The following is a 21,746-nucleotide window of genomic DNA, read 5'->3' on the forward strand; positions in this document are numbered from 1 at the left end:
ATAGGCATCTTGTTGGCTCCTTATTTACATAGTTGGGTGGGCTAACTCACCTTGTGATCCACAGTGATCCATGAGGCCTCTTCTGCACCCACCTCGTTCCCCAGGCTGAATGTGCATGCTCTCTGTTCACCAGAACTTGTTTCTTACAAATGAGCAGCTTTCTTTCCCATGCTCACTCCGCTCCTTAACACCATCTTAAACACCAGACTTCACTGCCCATCTCCCCTAGTGCTTTAATACTAGTGTCTCCCGAAACCCTCCAGAGGCCTGGAACTGGTAGTCGAGAATTAGCCAGTCCTGAACAGTGGGAGGAGTCCTGCTTCATCATTATCCCCCATTATCTGTCACCCAAAGACTTGTTATTTGCACAAGCAATTCCAGGAAACCCTGTCACTCCCCTCTCCTTGGTCATAGGCCAGCACCCAGCCTTTGCCCAGATTTTGTCACAGCCATTTGACAGGTGACTAATTGCTGCTTTTGCCTCTCTGAAAATACCATCCTTCATAGGCCAGCACTGAAACTCCAGCCCTCCTGCCACGCCCGAATATGATATGTCTTCCCTCTGGCAACTCTCCATAGCAGACAGTGGGCAGCAGCTGTTGCCACACAAGAGAGGATGGTCTCTCTGGTGATGCAGACATTTAGAAGGGCATCCTCAGCCCAAGTATGCAGAATTGGTACCTGGAAATTTGATTGATGACATCTGTGCTCCCCATCCTGCTGGTTCCTTTCTTTGTAGGGCAGTAGACAAATTCAAGCAGCGCCCTCTCTACCACTGTGCCTTCTGCAGGCAACCAGCCCCTCCTATGAAGGCCCATGGGCAGTCACCAGGCTCCAGACCTTTATTTGTGTTTTGCTTCAAGCCATAAGTTGAGAAATCAGGATGAGTCAGACTGGCCCAGGCTCCTGGTCGCCCTGTTGTCCTTTCTTTTATTTTTGTGTGTAGCAATACATGTGTGTCCTCTCTTCCTTCTCAAAACTCATGCTCTAGAAGAACTCAAAGCATCCTAGAGTGTAGATGAAATTGAAGTCAGAGTCCAGGGACATCCTGCCTGGATGCTCATTGATCTGCTCTGGCCGTGCTCACAGTTAAGCTGGCTTTTCTTATAGTAGAAAAGGAATCGATATGACATCGTTCACCCCAGTGCTATCTGCTTCTCTTTCCTTTTTGTTCCTCATTACATGCAATCAGTTCTTAAGTGGGGCTGCCTGGTTATAACATTTAGTAAACATTTCACACCGGGACCGAGTATTAGCCGTCATAGTCATGGATAAAATCAAGTAGCTCCCCTAGTGAGGATACACTTGTAAGCAGAAGCATTCATTAATTAATCTTAATTAACTTAATTTACAATAAAAACTAAGTAACACGGAGTTTTAAATACAGTTTGGGAAAAGCACTGTGTGCATCCATACTCTCACAGCTGAGGTGGATTTCCAGCTTCCTGTTGATTTAGCCTTGTCTTTCATCGTATGTTGAGTGGTTACAGTTGCCAGGGACTATTCTAGGCATGGGACATACAGTGGCAAGCAAGAAAAAAGATCTCAGTCCCCCATGGGTTTATCCCCAATCAGGAAGATGGAGTCCAGACAGAGTCAAGTATGCAGTAGTCTGCACTGGGCAGAAGTATTTTGGTAAGAGCCTGCTGGGCTCCTGGGAGTAGTGGCCACATGGAGGTAAAGTCCGCCTGTGTTCTAGTACAGACACTCTCCGAATGCCAGTTAGGGAAGTAACAATTGGATTCACATAGAGAAGAAAACCATACGTGACACACACACACTGGCGTCTCCTCTGAACATTCCCCAGCCTCCTCTTTAATTCTCTCTTGGCACAGATCTGTGCAGCGCAGCAGGATGATTTGTAAATTAACAAACTGTGGCATTTATTTTCTATTCTCCTGGCAAATTATTTCTGTTTTGACTCAACTTTAGCGTTTCAAACTTCCAGAATTTTTGAATAACTATGGAATATCAAAGTATTTGAAAGTAAAATACGGCAATACAAGGTGTACTTCAAGTACAGTAGATTTCAGAGCCTGGGTCATGGACAACAACAGCCTCTGGGAACACGTTAGAAGTGTGAGTTCTCATGTCGCCCACCCTGTCCCACGTACTGCATCAGCATCTTTGGAGAGGGAATGTAGTCAACATTTTTAGATGTTTGAGAGCTGTCTCGTGTGACTGTCCACGGCTGCTTATATATCCTTAGTACTTATGTACTAAGTCCTGCTCCAGACGGCAACCAGGGTTAAGGCTTGGGACCTCATAACTGTATTTTGTGTGTCAAGAGATTCTAAAGCAAAAAATAAATTTTAAAATCTGCAAACCAAAAACTAGAATCTCATCCCTACATAACTAACGGGCACACCCACAACCCACCATGCTGTCTAAAGCCTGCCTGAGGCTGCCCTCTTGCACTGCAGAAGCCCCTTGACTGGCCAACACTGCCTCCCTGACATGTGCTGTGCCTCTGGTGCCTCTCTGTGCGCTCTTTAGCCCTTTGATGTCTTCCCTTTTTCCTTCAGTTCATCCTCACGCTTTGGATCTTCTTTCTGTAGCAGAGATCCGTTGGTTGTTTTAACCTTACTGATTTAATACTCAACACTTAGTTTTACACACACACTCTTTTTTAAGATGTGTTATTTTCTTTTTTAATAATATGTGTATGTCTGCAAAGGTATGTCCTGATGGTCCTCAGAGGCAGGAAGAGAGGACATTGGTTCTCTTGGAGTTACAGGTCTTGGTAAGCCATTAGGAGCTGAACTCTGGTACTCTACAAGAGCAATACGTGCTCTTAACCACTGAGCCATCTCTCTGATCCCTCTTCTTAGTTTTAAAAGCAGCCAGATAGAATGTTTATCAAGAGGCAGCATCGCACTCTTTTAAATATATGTTGTTCTTGGAGATGTTGTAGGGGTTCTGCCTGTCATCTCTAGCTGGAAAAGTACTTGGGAGGAAAGAAAATGTGTGGGGTATGAAAGTAAGACAGTCTTTTTTATTCTATCTTTACAAGTTTGGGCCCAGTTCTTCTGTATCATTGTAAAAATAGAGAATCTGGTTCTTTGTTTTCTGAAGTCGTCAGACCACATTCATGTTGAATACTCTCCAGACAGATTCTTCCCCAATACCTGTCTGGCTCTGGTTGCTGATCCTCAAATGCTGATGGGGCCCCTCCCTTCATGTTACTAACTTCTGCTTTCCTGTGGACATTTTCTCTGAAGGCTAGCAACAGTACGTGTACACCCCTCTGTGAACACTATAGACAAAGCAAACTAGACCATCACCGACATCCCTGCCCCCCTCACTCTGACCCCGCTCCTTCCCCGGTCAGACTCACTTTCCTTGGTTCTGGGTTTAGACAGAATGACACCCTCTGTGTGATGTCTTTTTCATCCACACCACAGTGCTGGGGTCTGTCCCCGTGTTCCCAGACACCTCGATTTGTTTCCTTTGTTGGTTCCAATTTAGGTTATCTCTGGTCTGAGGATAATACAGAGATCTGAATATACCTTAGTTACACTTAGGTGTGCTTTCTCTCACTGTGGTAGGTAGAAAGCGATTGTTATGTCTGAAGGACCTATCTTCAGCCTCAGTAGAGGCTGTGATCTAGTTGACCAAAAAGGTTTAACAGGAACGCATTACCAGCAGTCTGTAAGAGCTGTCTCGTGTCCTCTCTGGCATGTGGCACTTTAATTTAGCTGCTCTGGCGGATGTGTGATATTCTTGTGACTTACTTTCTCTTTTCCTGGTACTTGGTGATGTGAGTGCTGGTGTTTTCGTGTCTTCTATATAGCAGACTTTTCCTTCCCTCCAGCTGCTCCCAAGTAGCCACACAGAGACTTTATATTAATTACAAATGCTTGGCCATTAGCTTAAGCTTGTTTTTAGCTAGCTCTTATAACTTACATTAGCCCATTTCTATTAACGAGCTGCCCCAAGGCTCGTTTACCTTGTATGTTCTTCCCATCCTGCTCACTCTGCGTCTCCTGGCATCTCCTCTTGCTCCACCCTTTTCTGCCCAGCCTTCTCTCTGCCCCAGAAATCCTGCTTAGCCATAGGCCAATCAACTTCTATTAACAGTAAGAGCAGCTCATCTTCACAGTGCACAGAGGGTTATCCCACAGCTCCTTTAGTTAATTTCTCCCTTGAAGTCACTGTTTAGACCATTGCCCCTCTCACTAGTTCACACAGTTTCCTTGTTTATTTCTAGGGGTTTGGCTTATGTATTGAATAGGAACATATTATTGGATGTATTTTTCTACCCCTTTAGATGCATAGTTCTTTCTTGTTTTGGTTTTCAAGACAGGGTTTCTTTGTGTAGGCCTGGATATTCTGAACTCACTCTATAGACCAGACTGGCCCTAACTATGGGTCCTCCTGCCTCTGCCTCCCAAATGCTGGGATTCAAGACTTGTGCTACCACCACAGCCTGCGTGGATATTTCTTAACTTTAATGGGCTTTTGTGATCTCATTTATAAAACACTCTGCCTCTTTTATAAAAATGTTCTCCCATATTATGGTTCAGAATCTATGGGTCTTTTTAAATATACAGTATAGGTATGACTGATCTTGTTTAAGGTTTAAGGCCAGAGGAGTGTCAAGATTTGTTTTCACCATATTGTCCCACCAGTGGGCTCTGGGTTTTGTTCCCACTGTAACCCTTTAAAATATTCTGATAGCTTCACAGTTGCAGAAAAGTTGCCAGGATAGAGTTCCCGTGGACCTCCTCCAGCTTCCCTTTGTCATAGCTCCCATTGCCGAATGGCTCCTCTGTCCCAGCTGCACATCACTACGGACTGGTGCTTTGCTCTTGTTCGTCAGGACAGTTAGCTTTGACAAATAGCACCACCGAGGAATGCCACATTGTGTCTGTTCTAGAAGTCGCCTGACCTTAGATTTTTCCTAAGCAGCACTCAGCAGTGCTCATAGTGTGGACGTGGGCTCTGAGGGACCTCAGAAAGGAAGTATGGGGACCCTGCTTGTGGTGGATGAGATAAGAAGAGTCTGCCTTATTCAGTCTTAAAACTTGTCTGGTGATGAGCAGCCTTTGTGAGTCAGTATGAACGCTAGATGCTACAGGGACATGGACCTCTGTGTGCCCTTGGCTGTGTCAAGGAGAGCTGTGCCCCTGACTTGGTCTCCCTCTGGCCCTTAGTCTGGTCTTAGCATCACTGTAACCTCCAGATCTGAGGAAAGCAAGACAGACAGACACTGAGACTTCTACTCCTTGTCCTGTCCCTTGCCCCTTCTGAACATCAGTGGGGCCAGTGTGCTTGAAAGTGCCCCTCGGCCTTAAATGCTTCTACTTTAACTTTAAGTGCAGACCAAGCCCCACTGAGAGCACTTTGAGAGCAGACAGCTAATGACATGGGGAGGTCAGGAAGACAGGTGGCCATCCCTTTTAATTGTTGATTTTTATTCAGATCTCATTTTCCCCTAACCTCTCCTTCATCCCACCTTGGACACCACTTCTGCAGCTGACATGGAGACCCTGGGTAGACACAGGAGTCACTGTCTCTGTCCTGCCTCCCCACAGCACCATGAGCTCCCGGCATTCTGCCAGCCCCGTGGTGTTCTCCAGTGCCCGAAGCTCACCCAAAGAGGAACTTCATCCCACCACATCCTCCCAGCTCGCGCCATCCTTCTCCTCTTCCTCATCCTCCTCTGGGCCTAGGACTTTCTACCCCCGCCAGGGTGCCACTAGCAAGTACCTGATTGGATGGAAAAAGCCAGAAGGAACCATTAACTCCGTGGGATTTATGGATACAAGAAAGTAAGAGTTCTTCTCCTTCTACGCTGTGGTTGGTTTTCTTGGCGCACAGAAAGAGCTAGGGCAGTCTCTTAGCCCAGGATGCCGGGCTGGGGGCTGGTGTTGGAGGGATTGGCCTATTGGAGGGATTTTTCTTTCTTTTTTTAAATGGGAAAAAAATATTTTTCATGTAATGTATTCTGATCACACTTTTCCCTTTCCCCCCAAGAGATCTTATTTGCTAAGTAATTTTTTTTTCTCTAAATTATTCCTCTGCCTCATTGTTTGAGTAAGATGTACTGTGAAACATTCCGATCTCAGATCTTGAGCTGTCATCGGAAAGAACTGTGTGAACAACACATTCCAGCCTTCTGTCCGTCACAGCCTTTCTGTAGACCCCTTCTTAGCTGGGCCCATAGGGCCGCAAGGATATCAGAAATTGAGTGACTGCCCCAAAGGATAAAGGCCCTTTCCATGTAATATTCCTGTCATTTTGCTTCCGTTGTATAAAGGTGGCCCTGGGGCTCCGACTCTGGTGTCCTGTCAAGTCTGCTGCTAGTGTTGGCTAATGGGGCAAATGGTTTCCTGTAGAGGAGGGATCTATTCATGGTACAGGTTTTATTTGGGTTTCACATTGGCTCTGTTTCTCCAACCAGCACTGACCTGAGTAGATTCTGTGTAAACAGGAGCATACCCTTCTCACTTGCCTCACTTCCCAGCCCCCATGCCCTTGAGCCAATCCTATGGACTCCATTTTCACCATCTCTCTCCGCAGGCGTCATCAGAGTGATGGCAATGAGATGGCCCACACTAGACTCCGAGCCTCAACCAGGGACCTGCGGGCATCCCCCAAGCCCACCTCCAAGTCCACCATTGAGGAGGATCTAAAGAAACTCATCGACCTTGAGAGCCCAACTCCGGAATCACAGAAGAATTTCAAGGTAGAAGGCAGGCTGGAGTAATGGCAGAGGAAAGCCAGGCGTGATAGGAACTTGGGCTGAGGGTGTTGGGGCCTCCTCTTCCTCAGCACTGAGCACTCTGTCCCCGCAGCCGCATCTCTTTAGTGTGGGTTCCTGTTAAGCTGTCCTTTCTCTAGCCCATACTACATCTCTTGTAGTATGTCCTCTTCTGAGTGCATGATTTCTTGGTCTGCACTTAAATGTCATCACTTCCGGGACTCTGGAAAGACACCTGTGGCTCCTTGTCAGTTAGCATGTTCCCCGTGTCCTCCAGTCTGCCTGCTGTCCGTAAGGTCCCCTTTCACATGTGTCCCCAGCATGCCCCGCTTCTGATGAGCACAGTAATACTCTCCACATGTCAATCAAAGGAACTGCCTCATGGCCAAACTCACAGTTCTCTGTACTGAAAGCCTCGTTTCCCCCTGAGAATTCCAGACTGTGCATGTCTTCCCTGGAGCCACATCCTCCTCTGTGCCCATCTCAAATACTCACACGCAGCATGTGTGTGCATTCAGCAGTAGCCAGCCTTCTGCTGGGCTGCTGGGCAGGTGTTTCCGCCTGCCTCATTGCAGGGCCTGGAAAGCTTCTGAAGGTTCTCCGCACCTGTGTTCTCAAAAGCACGGGCCTGAGGAATTCCTTCTCTCCCCGTGGGAGGTATTTCTGCTGATGTGCTTTGAGCAGCCCCAGGAGAAGGGAAGCCACTCCAGGAAGGTCATGGCAGTGAACGCTGAGGGTCTCTCTCCTTGAACTTCTGAACCTTGCGCTTCACCCTGAGTCAGGCTGACTAGAAAGCTAAGTTTCCGAATGCTGAGCAAGTGATGAGAATGAAAGCCAGAAAACGTCCCCACACCCCAGCCTCAGCTGTAGTCAGAATGAGTGTATACCAGGTGAGCGGCCTGGTGCTCCTGTAGCCTCCAGGCTCTCCTGTGCATGCAGGTGTATACGCACCACCCGCAGAGATCAGATATGCCCCTAGACTGAAAAATCCCCATTTATAGGAATTACATATATCCCAAGGGCCACTCTGGAGTTTTGCTGAGAAATAAATGGTTTATTAACATGATTTATGTGACTAAATGGTTTAGGGATACAGCCATTCCTGACTTCTGTCATTTCTGTTTCGGAAGCCAGCATTTAGCAGTTCTGACTCATCATCCAGGGAACAAACAGTTCCCTTAGCAACCTTGAGGAAGATGGCACTTGAAACAGCCATCAAAACCCAAGGTGGCGTGTTAAAACTCTGCAGTCCCAGTTTCGATGTAAGAATTATTTCAAATGTGCTCTTTGAGGTCGGAAGATAGTAAAACTTGCCCAGGAAGGAGTCGTTCCCTAAATCCTACTTGAAAGGTTTTTTTGGCTGGGGGTGAGCTCAGAGTTTCCGTTCCTTAGATTTACTCCTGCAGTGGGAGTAATTGGAGGCAAATGTCTGTCTGCCCTCATTCCAGCTCCTGGCTTTAATTTCCAGAATGTATTCTTTTAGCGTTGCTGTGTGCACTTTCTCTGTGGTAACTGACTACGGTATGGGACCCCCTGCAAAGACGGCTCCTGCTGGCTCTGACCCGGCAGCAGAAGAATGGAGCAGCAGCGGCCAGTGCTCTTTTCCCGCCAGCTTATCCCTCTTTATCTGCTTGGTTTCAGATGAGTTCAGCTAAGTAGCTATGGTGCCTTCTGAATGACCATGGTTCTGTGGTGTGAGGCAGGCTAGCATAGCCTTGAGAAGCCTCCCAGGCCAGGCCTGACTCAAGGCTTCAGGCCAGCAGCAAGCTTCAGGAAGAGGACCAGGAGAGCCATTTCTGGCCTAGAGTCTTGGAGCCCACAATGGGCGGGCTTCCTGTCCTGTGAGCCGTCAGTCCTCACTTTGCTTCCCGTAGAATTAGTCAGTCCTCTGCCCCGAGCCTTGAGAATGCTGAGGGAACTGTAACACCCACCCACTGGCAAAATGGGACCGCCTTCTTCTTCCTGCTTCCCAGCCAGTGCTCGCAGGTGGACCAGAGCAAGGGACTCCACATTAGCGCTAGTATGTAGGAAAAGCAACTAGTTTTGTTGTGAGTGACAGGGACAGCAAGGGGTCTGAGTCACTGCTGGCAGGAGTGTGGATGTGGGCTGTGATCAAATTGGGGGAATCATTGGTCTCCAAATGCCTCAGTAATTTTAAATTCACCTCCCTACCAGCTTTTAAAGTAAAATCATCCACAAAAGCTCCATTTGTACTGAACTTCTGTGATAGAAGATAAGGCTGATGTGGGCTATGGTCCTCACCTAACCCTCTCCCTATCAGTGAGTGCCCTAAGAAACTCTTTGGGCTCCCTGGAGCATGAGTTGAGACCCTTTTGCACCTGTCTGTGTGCTTTCTGGAAAGCTGGGTCTGACACCCAGCTGGGAGCATCTTTCCCCAGGACTGACCACACTGGTCCATAGCTCTGGGTTATCCCAGGTCCCACGCCCACAGCAGGCACTTGGTGGGTTTGCATATCTTTAAGTCTGGAAGTTGAAGAGGATGGGGTGAGATGTGCTGACAGTTCTTAACAAGTCAGGGTGCTGCTGCTGTATCTCAGGACAAGCTCCCAGGCAGGTTGTGTCCTTCACACCTGCTCTGCTTCTCTGTGGGTCAGGATCTCATAGCACCCGATACAGTGGCCGTCCAGAAGACTGATAGTTCCCAAAGAGACAAACAGGAGTTGGCTTAGAGTTTGTCTCCTGAAACCCTCAGGCTAGTGATGCTCACTGGAAATTAAATCTCTGCTAAAGCCTGAAGTGCTAAGAAAGATCCAGCGGGACATGTTGAATACTGGGATCTGAGAGCTACGTGCGGCTGGCAGGAATCTCATGTGAAAGTTCTAGAACCTTGAAAACAGAAAAGAGGTGATTTCATTGTACCAAAACAAAGCTAGTTAGAAATCTATTTAATGTCCACTCCTCTCCATAGAATGGTTAAAGAGCTGTCCTTTCTCTCAGAGACTGCTCACAGTCGCTTAATCTTAGGCCAGGTCTTACATACCTTGGATTTAACTCATCACCATTTTAAAGAATAGTTACTGATTTATGTTTGTGTGTATGTGTATAATGGTTATGTGTGTATAGTTTGTATATGTGTGTTGAGTTTGTATGTATGTGTTTATAGGAGAGCATATGTCTGCCACGGTGCATGCATCTGCCTTATTTGAGGCAGACTTTACCTTGTTTATTGCTGGGTGACATTCTCCACCTCGCTGGCCTGCAAACTTCTAGAGCATTCTCCTGCCTCTGTCTCCCTTCTCACCAAGGAAATGTGTCATAAGTCAGAATTCTATTGCTGTGAAGAGCTACCCATGACCACAGAAACTCTTATTTAAAAAAAAAAATTAACTGGGGCTTGGTTCCAGTTTGTTTAGTCCATTATCATGGTGGGAGCATGGAGGCACACAAGCAGACATGGTGCTGGGGAAGTAGCTGAAGGCAGACGTGCTGGGGAAGTAGCTGATGGCTACATCCTGATCCCACTGGCTGAGAAGAGATTCTGGGCTTGGAATGGGTTTCTGAAACTTCAAAGCCCACCCCTCAGTGATACACTTCCTCCAACAAGGCCACACCTCCTAATCCTTTCAAATAGTGCCACTCTCTAGTGACCAAGCATTCAAATCTATGAACCTATGTCGTCAATCTTGGATTGCAGACACATGTCACCCTGTCCAGCTTGTACATGGATCCCAGAGTCCAAACTTGGGTTGTCAGGCCCTCCATGAGAAGTGCTTTTACCCACTTAGCCACCTCCTGGCCCCTCATCCTGGATTTTTTAAGTGAGAAGCTTGTTACCACATTGGTCATACTTTATTCTTATTTACAGTGTGTCTAAGTGATAATTTGTGCATCCCTGGAGGGATGAGGTGTTGGGTTGATTGAGATTGATTGGTCAGCAAGAAGGCCCAACTGGTGAAAGCACCTGCCCCAAAAGCCTGAGGCCCCCAGTTTAATCCCCATATAAAACTGGAAGAAGAAGACGGACACCACAGAGTTGCCCTGTGTCCTCCACACATTTGCCAGGACCACATGTGCCCCCACACATATTACACAATAAATAAAAATTCTTATTTTCCCAAACTAATGAGATCTAGCTACCTTGAGAGACCGAATTAGAGCTTGTACTTTTGTTACTCATGGCAAGAGCCACCTAGTGTGTGTTCATGTTGTTGTTTATATTTATGTTTATTAGTGTTTTGACTGCATGTTTTTCTGTATACCACATATATGCCTAGGGCTATATAGGGCCTATATAGGGGGTTGCATCCCTTGGAACTGGAGTTGTAGATGGTTATCAGCTACTGTGTTGGGTGCCGGGACTTGAGCCCTTGGTCCTCTGCAAGAGCACCTAGTGCTTTTAACTGCTGAGCCATCTCTCCAGCCTTGAGTGCATGAGTTTTGACAGTCATCTCCTGGCTGACCACCAATTACACTGTCTTGTCACCTGGTAAGCATCTAAGGCTCCTTGTCCCTGTTCCTGGCTGTTCCTTGGCTATCCATCCCTGTTCCTGGGAGTCGCACCCTCATCTTCTAGCCTCCTGGCAGGTGCTGTTGTGATCAGCCAGCATTTCACCAAGCAGTTTTGACAATCCAGGCAGATGCTTGGCTCATGATGATGGCGATGGAGTGTAAGCCCAGGGACATTACAGGATCTGGTCAAAGACATGGGATTCAGATAAGTTCATATTTAAGACTAGGGGTGCTGGTGCGTACCTTTAATGATCAGGTGGATCTCCTGAGTTCCAGGCCTGCCAGGGTTACATAGTAAGGACCCCCACACACCTCTAAAATAAACAAAAAAAATCATTTATCTTGTTACTCAATACCACATAATATTGATAGATCATGGGTCTGAACTTCATTCTGAGCATGGATCCTAGAATGTAGGATTTGGTGGAGCTTCAAGACTAGATGGGGCTCGGGCTGGAGAGATGGCTCAGCGGTTAAGAGCACTGCCTGCTCTTCCAAAGGTCCTGAGTTCAATTCCCAGCAACCACATGGTGGCTCACAACCATCTGTAATGAGGTCTGGTGCCCTCTTCTGGCCTGCAGGCATACATGGAAGGAATGTTGTATACATAATAAATAAATAAATCTTTAAAAAAAAAAAAAAAAGACTGAATGGGGCTCATCCCGAGGCAGCACCTCACTGCTTCACCCACTCCACCTTGGTCTTGTTCTCTACCCTGGTGCCCTGACCCCAGTCTGTCTTCTGTTTTCCAGTTCCACGCACTGTCCTCCCCACAGTCTCCGTTCCCCCCCACCCCTACCTCCCGGCGGGCCTTGCACAGGACACTGTCTGATGAGAGCATTTACAGCGGCCAGAGGGAACACTTCTTCGCCTCCAGGGCTTCCCTTCTAGACCAAGCCCTGCCCAATGATGTCCTCTTCAGCAGCACCTACCCGTCTCTCCCCAAGTCGCTTCCACTGAGGAGGCCATCTTACACACTGGGAATGAAGTCGCTGCATGGTAAGTGTGCCTGCAGCCGCAGCTGGGCAGTCCAGTGGGTGGCCCATGGCCCAGCATGGCAGGCAGCCATTTGTTTCCTAGGGGTGTAGTTGTAGAGGGATTCCTACCTCTGCCTCATCCACAGGTCACTTCAGCATTGGTCAGCACAGGTTGTTAGACCTTACCCAAGACCTGCTGAATTGACTTGACTCTGAAAGAACAGTCTGGTAATCGGTGTTCTTGGCAGACATCCTAGCTGCTGAAATAGCATTGGGCAGACAAGGCTAAGGTGAGATTAATAATCATAGAGATATGTGTCCTGCTTCCCTCAGCTGCCGTAAGAGCCCAGGTCTGTAGTTGTTCTGTCTCCTGACCAATGAGAGTATTGTCACTATCCGCCACACCCACTCATTTACTGAGCCAGCCAGTCAGCAGGGCATCTTCCAGGAAGAGAACCAGGGATCATGGCACCTCTGTGTCCTAGCCCACAGTCATGTATGCTGTGCTCGCTTTGTGGCCTAGCTAGATCCCAGTTTGACAGCCATAGTCTGGGACTTCAGCCTTAATCTGCCCAAAGCCACTCCAGGGCTCATCTGATAGCCATGGCCGAGTCCAGCAGACACACAGCACAGGACCTCATGTCCGGTCCTTTGCTGTGCATACCATCCTGACCAGATTTCCCGCCTACATTTCCCTTCTGTGAACTCAGCTGCAGCAGTCGTGTTTCTTGCCCTCCTCTGGAGCCGTGTCTTCCGAACCTCCTGCTTGCTCCACACTTCTTGAGCCCTCACTGATGCTCATGAACATTCTCCCACACCTCCATCCTACTCAGGCACACCCCAAGCTCCCTCTCACTACCCAAGGACCATGCCATCTTTCTTTGCTCCTTCCTCCACCCACCTACAGCTGAAGTCTAGATTTTCTTTGACCCAGAGAGTCACTCCCAGTGAACCGAAGTCAACACATGAAGTTCTGCTTCCTGGCACAAGCTCTCTAGAGCAGCGGTTCTTTTATACAATTCCTCATGTTGTGGTGACCCCAACCATAAGGTTATTCTCGTTACTACTTCATAGCTGTAATACTGCTGTGAATCAATCATAATGTAAATATTTTTGGAGATAGAGGTTTGCCAAGGGGGTCGCAACCCACAGGTTGAGAACCGTTGATCTAGAATAAGCCCCTCTATGAAAGCTTTATATAATCTCACCTTGCCCCTTTTTCCCCATATAGGGGCCACTGTTCATGAATCCCTTCATGTCAGGAGCCATTTTCCAGGGAGCAAATTCCTCACTCAAGGGCTATATAAGCCACAACCATTTAGCTAATAAAGAGAGACCTTGACAAAACGAGAACAGAATCTTGTCTGGCTCTGCTTGGTCTCCTTCCTGTCTCCCACCCTTGTCTTTTTCAGACAGCACCTCTTCGGGACCCTGGAATAACTGACCCGCTAGGCGGGTTACACCTTCACTCCTATGATCCTCCCTATCTTGAGAACTTTTCTTCTCTCCAACCTTCACAAGCAATGAAAAGTAGCCTGCTACCCTGCCGCCACCACCCCCATCCCTGTGCACGTGCACGCACGATCATGCGTCAGAATGGGTCTGGCCTCTGGAGGCTTATATTCTAAGGAAGTAGTCCAGAGGAACAGCTTCCACTCGGGGGCAGACAGGAGGGGAGGGACACATGTCCTCGCTGTGTACCTTCCATCTGACTTCCTGTCCCACGCTCAGCTGCCTCGTTTGGTGTCTACCACTGAAATGTATTGGGGTGGTGGAGGTGGTGGTTGTGCCCCCTTTATCCCTGTATGGAAACTAGAGCATCAGGGATGAAAGTGCAGAAAGATGATAAATGGCCAACAAAGTCATCTGCTCCGCCTACATACCCTTGAAGGGGTCAGGCTTAAATACAGCCAGCGTTGACTGTCCTCCAGGGTTTGCTGACGTCATTTCCTCAGAATTCTGCTCGTTTCCGTACACTGACAGCCAGCAGCTGCACCTCAGCAGTTTGTACGGAAAACATGCACTGACTAAACCTTGGCTTGTGGGGCTGGCGCCACAGGCACACCTCTCATCCCTGTAAACGGGGATTTCTGGAGCCACACTGCTTTGTAGTGAGCTTTGCTCAGCTCTGTTTCAGGGCTTTGGTGCTGCAGCACATTGGAGGGGTGTCCTCTTGGAATACATGCTCTGCTGCTTTCACCCTGGCTGCTGCCTCTAGGTTTCCTACTTTTCACTTACTGCCTTCCCATCCCTGAGCAGCAGCATGCCCTCATGTGCCCAGGGTAGACCCTGGTAATCCAAGCAAGGGTTTTTATCATTGTCAGCTGTCGTAGGGTTTAATGTTGGCAGTGAATAACCTCCTTTTGCCTTAGAAAAAGGTGGCTGTCAGATTGCTCTAATATTACTGATTGTTCAGGTGATCCCCTGGTCCCCGGGCCCACTGAAAGTCCCTTCCTCGGCTGCTCCTGTGAGAGACTTAGCACTCACAGTGTGACTTGGTTAACTTCTCAATCTAGCTAACTGCATCCAGCCGGGGAGCCCATAGAACATTCCTGGGATGCCACTCCTGAGTGCAGAGCCCCGCAGAAGCTGTGCTCAGATCTCAGCTTGTGGGCCACATAAAAAGGCGCCCTGTTGCTTCTCTAGTAGGTGTTAGCGTCCCTGGGTTGTATCCACAGTCCAGGTCTCCAATGGAGCAGGCCTCTTCTCTTCAGATGAACCTTTTGACACTGTGAAGGGAAGCTGAACACTAGAGCTAGCCCCGTGCCCACTGAGCACAGACGTTCCTCCCCAGCAGACCTGTGTGTGACCTTGAAGGTGCAGAACTAAGTTTCTCATGACCCGCATTCTTGGAGGAGAGATGGTAGGTGGTATTATTAAGATGGAAAGGACTGGAGGAAGCCAGATCTGTTTCACTAATGGCCTTCTAGACTAGACATTGATTCCATCAGCAAATGGCTTACACATCTCCTGTGTTAACAGGAAGTGGGTAGGTTCTTGAGTGCTTCTGCTGTGGGCACCAGTGTTGTCCTGTTGTTCCTTCTGTAGGAGAGTTCTCCGCCTCGGACAGCTCCCTCACCGACATCCAGGAGACCCGAAGGCAGCCTATTCCTGATCCCGGCCTAATGCCCCTGCCTGACACTGCCGCGGACTTGGATTGGTCCAACCTAGTAGATGCCGCCAAAGCCTATGAGGGTGAGTGAGGTTGCTGACAATCCACACCGGTCACCAGAGTCCTGAAGGCCAAGCCACAGGGTACCGGGATTGTGATCAGATCTGAGCAATGTGCCACTGTGGGCACAGTGACAAGTGTGCTTCACCTGTACTGCTGGAGCCCAGGCTCTAGTGCTGAGATCTGGTGGGCCAGACTCTGGACTGGGAACATCTTACACTCAGATGGAAGCTGAAGTTTCCTCTGTACAGAAATTCATGTGACTCCTGGAACTCGTAAACCTGTGGCCCCCTAGGATGCTCTGGTCTGTGGAAACAAGAGCCTAAACACAAGGCAGTGTGTGCCGACATGGACTGTCTTGTGTCCTTTCTTCGATAAAGACTAACTTTGCTCTAAGATTATCCTTCCAAAACTTTTTATTGCTAAAATGTTCTTTATAAAGTTGCAGTAACAGAGTAATTTTTGTTTATTGCTCTTACTTATGAGGATTGAAAGTGACTATTCTGTCAAGTGTCCATTTAAACAGTGGGGTTATTAGGCTGCAGAATTCAGAAATAGAGCAACCAGCAGACATCCATCACCGCCCTCCTGCTTCTTTAGCTCATAAGAACACCCCGATTCCCACTGGGTTTGTCGTTTGCAAACTAATCTTACAAACTTTAAGTTGGGATATGTCTGAGCAGTTGGTGTGAGCACCAGAGCTGGCCACACATCCTGTGGAAAGCATCCTTCAAGAAGGATCAAGAAGTATCATTTTAGGCTTTCAGGGCATGTACATCTTTATAAAAGCCTTGGCATAGAATTTGGTGCAAGCCCTCTTTCTGGAGAAACTGTCACCAGAACACTGCTTTGGTAAACAAGGAAAGGGGGCTAGAAATGGATTCTCAGCTGTCTTTTCAAGGGCACTTAGACTATCACTGTCTCTTCAGTGGAAGAGCACAGTCTCCTCCTGGGAGAGTTAGAGACTGCTGAGACGTACCTGTGTGTTGGTACCATCGACATGTTGACCCTATGTAGACTGGCGGACTTTGCAGATAGGGCCCCAGGAATGCGCCCCTGTTCTTGATGCTCTCTCACTTCTCTTCCAGTCCAGAGAGCCTCGTTTTTTGCTGCTAGTGATGAGAACCATCGCCCCTTGAGTGCAGCCTCCAATAGCGACCAGCTGGAGGAGCCGGCCCTGGTCCAGATGAAGTCGTACAGCAGGTTGGTCACCCAGTGCTGAGGGCACCCTGTGCACCATGTGTCGCCCCCAGTAGTGGCAGATGTGACGAAGAGGAGATGGAAGGCCCGTGGAGGAGCTGAGTGAAGCTCAGCTGCAATGCCAGATACTTGGCTTTGTAGTTAGAACTCTTTATAACTGACTACTGTACACACGATTAAACTGGCTTTGATGCTTAAGGAGAAAGTTATGAATGTTATTGTTATTTAATGTCACAATTCACCTGTGCCCCTGGAGCATATTAGGTAAAGTAAGAGAAAACATTGGTCACAAATGCCCTGAGCTCTTGAGAATTAGTCTTTGAGTCTGGTTTTTGTGTTTTCTCGGTTGCTATTTTGGCCGCCTGTACTTCCGTCTGCTCAGCTTCCAGCATTCTGCCTCTGCTGTCCTGTGTTTAAAACAGGACGGCAGGCTGGCTAAGAACATTTGTGAGATGGGGCAGGTTGGTAGTCACTGAAGCCAGGAGAGCCCCTGGATTCCGGTTGTGGACTGTGTGGGAGTAGTTTTCTGTTTCCCTTAGTTTCCAGTGGTAGAGGTGTGTACCCAGCAGCCCTCCATGGAACACATAGTGACACCTCCATGCAGAATAGTCTCATCAGCTGGCCATCCCTGCCCTGCATCCTCCTGGGAATGGCTGGGAACCAAAGTATCTAAGCCGGTGTGGTAGTGCATGCCTGTAATTCCACATTCTGGAGGCTGGGGCACGGGCTCAGGAGACCAGCTGGGCTGCATTTGGAGACCTTGTCTCCATCAAACCACTGTACTTCACACCTACACATATATTCAAATATCTCTGAGCTGTGGCAAGAAGCAGGTAATAATAGGGGAAGAGAGGCTGATGTACCATACTGCTCTAAGTCTGAACAAGTCTGCAGGGGTGTGTGCTTAGTTTCTTGTTAATTAAAATAGAGCGATGTCACAGGCCCTCTTGCTGGGACAGATAGGGTGAGCAGAGGGGCAGACTACTCAGAACTTTGGGGAGAAAAAAGAAAACCCAGCTGAAGGACTGCACAGAGAAGTGTGAGCCTGCCTTTCTGGGACGAGGTCGTTAGTACTGATCACAGAAGGAGGGGAAGATGGGCACAGTAGAGCAGATGCAGATGGGGTGCATCCGCCTTACTACCCTGTCAGTGCACGTGCTCGGAGGGCTCCTTGAGGGCAGCACCCTGCCAGGCTTTGTGAGGGGCAAGGGTTTCCCCACACAGCTTCCTCTGGTGTACATGTTTGTCCTTCAGCCCAGCACTGACCGGCTTGTGGAACCACATTGTGAGTCGCCGCTGACCTACAATCCAGTCAGTGTCAACTTTTGGTTTTGTCTGAGGAGTCTGGAGATCAGTATTCCTCACCTTGCGTTCAGTGAACTGTGACCTTTACTTTTGAAACATGATGCAAATACAGAATTAAGAGAATGGTCACACAACTCATTATTGGTCAGGAATTCCAACTTGAACTTTGACTTTTTAACTACATTTAAAGAATACTGTTATACCATGTCTTAGAAGACCAAGAGTTACATCTCTGGTTCTATAAAGAGTCCTCTGCCTTTTTTGTTTTTTTGTTTTGTTTTGTTTTTTTTTTTTTTGTCTTTTGTTTTGTTTTGTTTTTTTGAGACAAGGTTTCTCTGTAGCTTTGGAACCTCCTGGAACTAGCTCTAGTAGACCAGGCTTGTCTCAAACTCTCAGAGATCCACCTGCCTCTGCTCTCGAGTGCTGGGATTAAAGGTGTGCACCACCACCGCCCAGCCTGTTGTGTGATTCTTAAGGTCTTCTGGCATGACTAGAACTTCCTCCAGGAAACTGTTGGCAGCTCCCATTCACATAAAGAGGGGGAAAGAAGTGCTGACTGATCCTCAGTCTTGAGTCTTGAGGGTGGCAGCACCCAGTGTGTGACCCCCAAGTGCATCCATACACACTTGGTGCTCCACTAGCAAGGTGCGATTAGCACTTTAACTTAACAAAACTGCTTTACTGGCCCTAATGGGGCAGAATCTGAGGCAGTGATCTTGCACTGACGGGCTTTTGAAACATGCTGCCTCATGTTTTCAGAATTTAAAGATATTTAGACTAGCTAAGATGTGAGCATTGTATGTAGCTGCAGTGGCCTGCTTAGAGGCAGAGCCTTCAGGAAACTCGAGATCTTCTCTGTTAGTGACCCCAGTGCAGTATCCTGCATTACTACATACATGTGTCTCTCTCACACACACACACAGTGGATCTCCTTTGAAACCTCTAGAAGAGATCTGAAGAATGAACTGTATGACTGTTGGATCTGCAGGCTAGCTACTGTGCTACCAAAGAGACCATTTTCATTGTCATCACCAACTCTTTCGTCAAATGTAATGGTTTTAACAAAGGAAGCTGTTGACCGGCTGTTCAAACCTGTATCACCTGTTAAGATCACCATTTTCTCTTTTTAAAGTTAAAAAAATTCACATTGAGTTGCCATGCTAAGTAATTTGGCATTGAACAACATTTTACAAAAAAGGGGGAAAAACCAGCATCCGTGTAGGCGCCTGCCAGCGTGGCCTTTTGTCTCTCCCTCCCAGCAGTAAGGAGTCCTCTCCCACTCTGGCTTCTAAAGTGGACCAGTTAGAAGGGATGCTGAAGATGCTTCGGGAAGATCTGAAGAAGGTAAATGTTCTCAGAACAGTTTGTCCAGGCTGTGGGAACAAAATGCCATTTAAGCTAGGGAGGTCGGGGACACGCGTGGGTTTCCCTGCAGTTTCTCTGTACATGTGTTTGGGGCAGCATAGACCTTGGTGCCACTAACACACATGGTGTGAGAGGCCTTCATTGTCCTATGTACAGAAAACCTGGTCCCTTTGTGGGAAAGCCTTAGACTTCAGCCAGGCCTCTCTGGGCCTTGTCCTGACCTCCAACCCTCATGACAGGTATCAGGTGCACAGGTCCTCATGTCCTTGTTTGGCTTTTCAGACTAGGAGAACTAAACTTGTGTTTCTTTGGTTTTGACTTTATCTAGGCATCAGTCTAAAGCATTGGCCTGGAACTTTAAAGCTGGCTCTAAAATACACTTTAATATAATTGCACCCCAGCTAATCCTGTAGTTCTGAGCTTTCTGGGCTTGAACCAGACGTGCGTGGGCATTTAGTAGACTGGGGAATGGGAAAGGACCACCTAAAGAGAGTCGAAGCAGCTTCTCCTGAGAGCTGGGCAAGATGGGTGGGCACCCCTAGGTTACGGGCAAGGTGGGTGGGCACCCCAAGGTTACATCTACTTGGCTTTTCCTTCAGGAAAAAGAAGACAAGGCCCACCTCCAGGCAGAGGTCCAGCACCTGCGGGAGGACAACCTGCGGCTGCAGGAGGAGTCTCAGAACGCCTCAGACAAGCTGAAGAAGTTCACAGAGTGGGTCTTCAATACCATAGACATGAGCTAGGGGCAGCTGAGGGGAGAGGAGGGGGCAGGCTGCTCTCTTCATTCCCGCCTTGGAAAGTATTCTCAGTGTCCCTAGCTCCCCGCTGTGCTCCTGTGGGACAGTGCACAACACAATTGCAGACCAACAATCATTATCTGCCTTTTATAGAAAACAAAAACAAAAAAAAAAAAAAACTAAATAAAAATTTTAAAAAGTAAAATAAAAGTTTAACTGCTAAAATGTGAATGTCTTTATTTTTTGCACAATATCTTTATCTGTTATGTATTTACAAAGAAACTGGGCCCAGGACCAGAGTGTCCTGGCCCCTCAGCCTCTGCTTCCGTCAGCTTTCTGATCTATTTCAGGTAACCCAGGATCTCCCCGTTATCCCAACAGATGTCTTTGTTCTAGGGAAATAAAGGTTTTTCTTTTTAACTGTTTGTTTGGGGATGGGGAGCCGTGTTTCCTTGCCATCTTTCTTTAAATGCCTGAAGAGGGGCACTTTAAGGAAAGGTCACCCCCCTGCGTGGTCTGTGAGAGGCTTTTACCTTCTGCTCCTGTCTGCTCGAGACCTGCAGGGCCAGCACTGCTCACCTTCTGATCTGCATCTTGTCCCTTCTTTTCCTGGAAAAAAAAAAATGATCCCCAGTATGCTCCTCAGAGCTAGAACCCCTTGTTTGGCTTAAGTGAACCCCACTAATTAGAATCAACCTGTTCCACCTCCTGGACCCCTATTGTTAATTGGCTTCTGAATTTTCCCCAATGAAAACCTTACCTGTATGCATTTTAAAAACATTTTGGTCAAAAGTCTATGTATATGTATAGTTTCTGTTTGAGATTTTTTAAGATGTAGCAGAACTTTTTTTAAGCTTGTTCAGTATGACTAAATTAATTGACAAACCCTTTTCATCAAAGCAAGACTTCACCGGTGTTTTTAATTAGGAAAGCTAACAGTGAATGTTAAACTGTGAGTTTAATCCTTGCTTGTTCGGGGCAATGCCTGTAACGAAATGGGCTCTGGGAACCTGCATGCTGCAGCGTGGCGTTTACTCATAAAGGACTCTGCTGTAGAAGTTTACTCCTGTGCTGTTCCTTCGTCTAGTGATGCAGGCAACTCTGGGCTCCTCGCCCTCACTGTTACAGAGCTCAGAGATGTGGGGCTGGCCTTGCTGTTAAGTGGACCCAACTTGCTCTGGATTCCATCCCTGAAAGACAAGGTGGATGCCTCCTGCCTCCCCACAGACGCCAGACATTTATGCCGTAGATTCACAAATAACTGTGATTCCTCTGTGGGGTGTTTTTTCCTGTTAACATTTCTACCGCCGAAGGACGAGGAGTATTTGGGAGTGCTTTGTAAAGACTGCAGTCCACTCTTTCTAACGTGTGTGGAGGAGATTGTACATTGCCTGATGTCTCTCTGTAAATGAGAAGTAACTGCTAACACTCAAGCATTCTGAAGTCTTGTTTATCTTTCCGAGTTTCCTTTTCATTTGGTTTTCCCTTTTCTTTGGGGACTTGGGGCAAGCTATTTATTAGAGTTTTTGCAACAGAGTTCTTGTTTGAAGCCTCTAAAGACTACTTGTAAAATTCAAACAATAAAATTCATTTTAAATCTCTTTTAAAATGGGCTGGTGTTATTGCTCGGGGTTTTCTCGCTTGAGAGACCACCCAGGAATTCGCTGGCCCTTGCTTCCTGGTTTTTCTCATCAAGCTCCATTAAAGAGGAGGCCGGAAAGTGTGTCCTTTTCGAAGTGTAACCGGCTGCTTCGCTCCCTGTTCCCTGGTCCGCAGAGAATTCCCACCCTCCCTTCTCTGCGCATGACCATTTC

At 47.7% G+C, this 21,746-nt stretch overlaps 1 protein-coding gene across 10 annotated transcripts in view; it reads left to right on the forward strand.

Annotated features, from left to right (window-relative positions):
- Sipa1l1 (signal induced proliferation associated 1 like 1) overlaps positions 1–21,541 on the forward strand; it is a 280,284-nt gene extending 258,743 nt beyond the window's left edge. For 9 of the 10 annotated variants that reach the window (XM_050164486.1, XM_050164489.1, XM_050164478.1 and 6 more), the window contains 7 exons: positions 5,538–5,774; positions 6,526–6,691; positions 11,929–12,175; positions 15,202–15,348; positions 16,414–16,528; positions 19,090–19,174; positions 19,795–21,541. In XM_050164486.1, coding sequence (XP_050020443.1) covers positions 5,538–5,774; positions 6,526–6,691; positions 11,929–12,175; positions 15,202–15,348; positions 16,414–16,528; positions 19,090–19,174; positions 19,795–19,938 — 1,141 coding nt within the window. In that variant the 3' untranslated portion in view covers positions 19,939–21,541. The remainder of the gene's footprint in view (positions 1–5,537; positions 5,775–6,525; positions 6,692–11,928; positions 12,176–15,201; positions 15,349–16,413; positions 16,529–19,089; positions 19,175–19,794) is intronic. The other variant, XM_050164483.1, reaches the window with a different exon arrangement.
- Positions 21,542–21,746: the final 205 nt, after the last annotated feature.

This window comes from Alexandromys fortis, unplaced genomic scaffold (genome assembly GCF_014885135.2).
Source record: "Alexandromys fortis isolate MF-2015 unplaced genomic scaffold, M_Fortis_MF-2015_v1.1 scaffold_159, whole genome shotgun sequence".
Classification (NCBI taxonomy): Eukaryota; Metazoa; Chordata; class Mammalia; order Rodentia; family Cricetidae; genus Alexandromys; species Alexandromys fortis.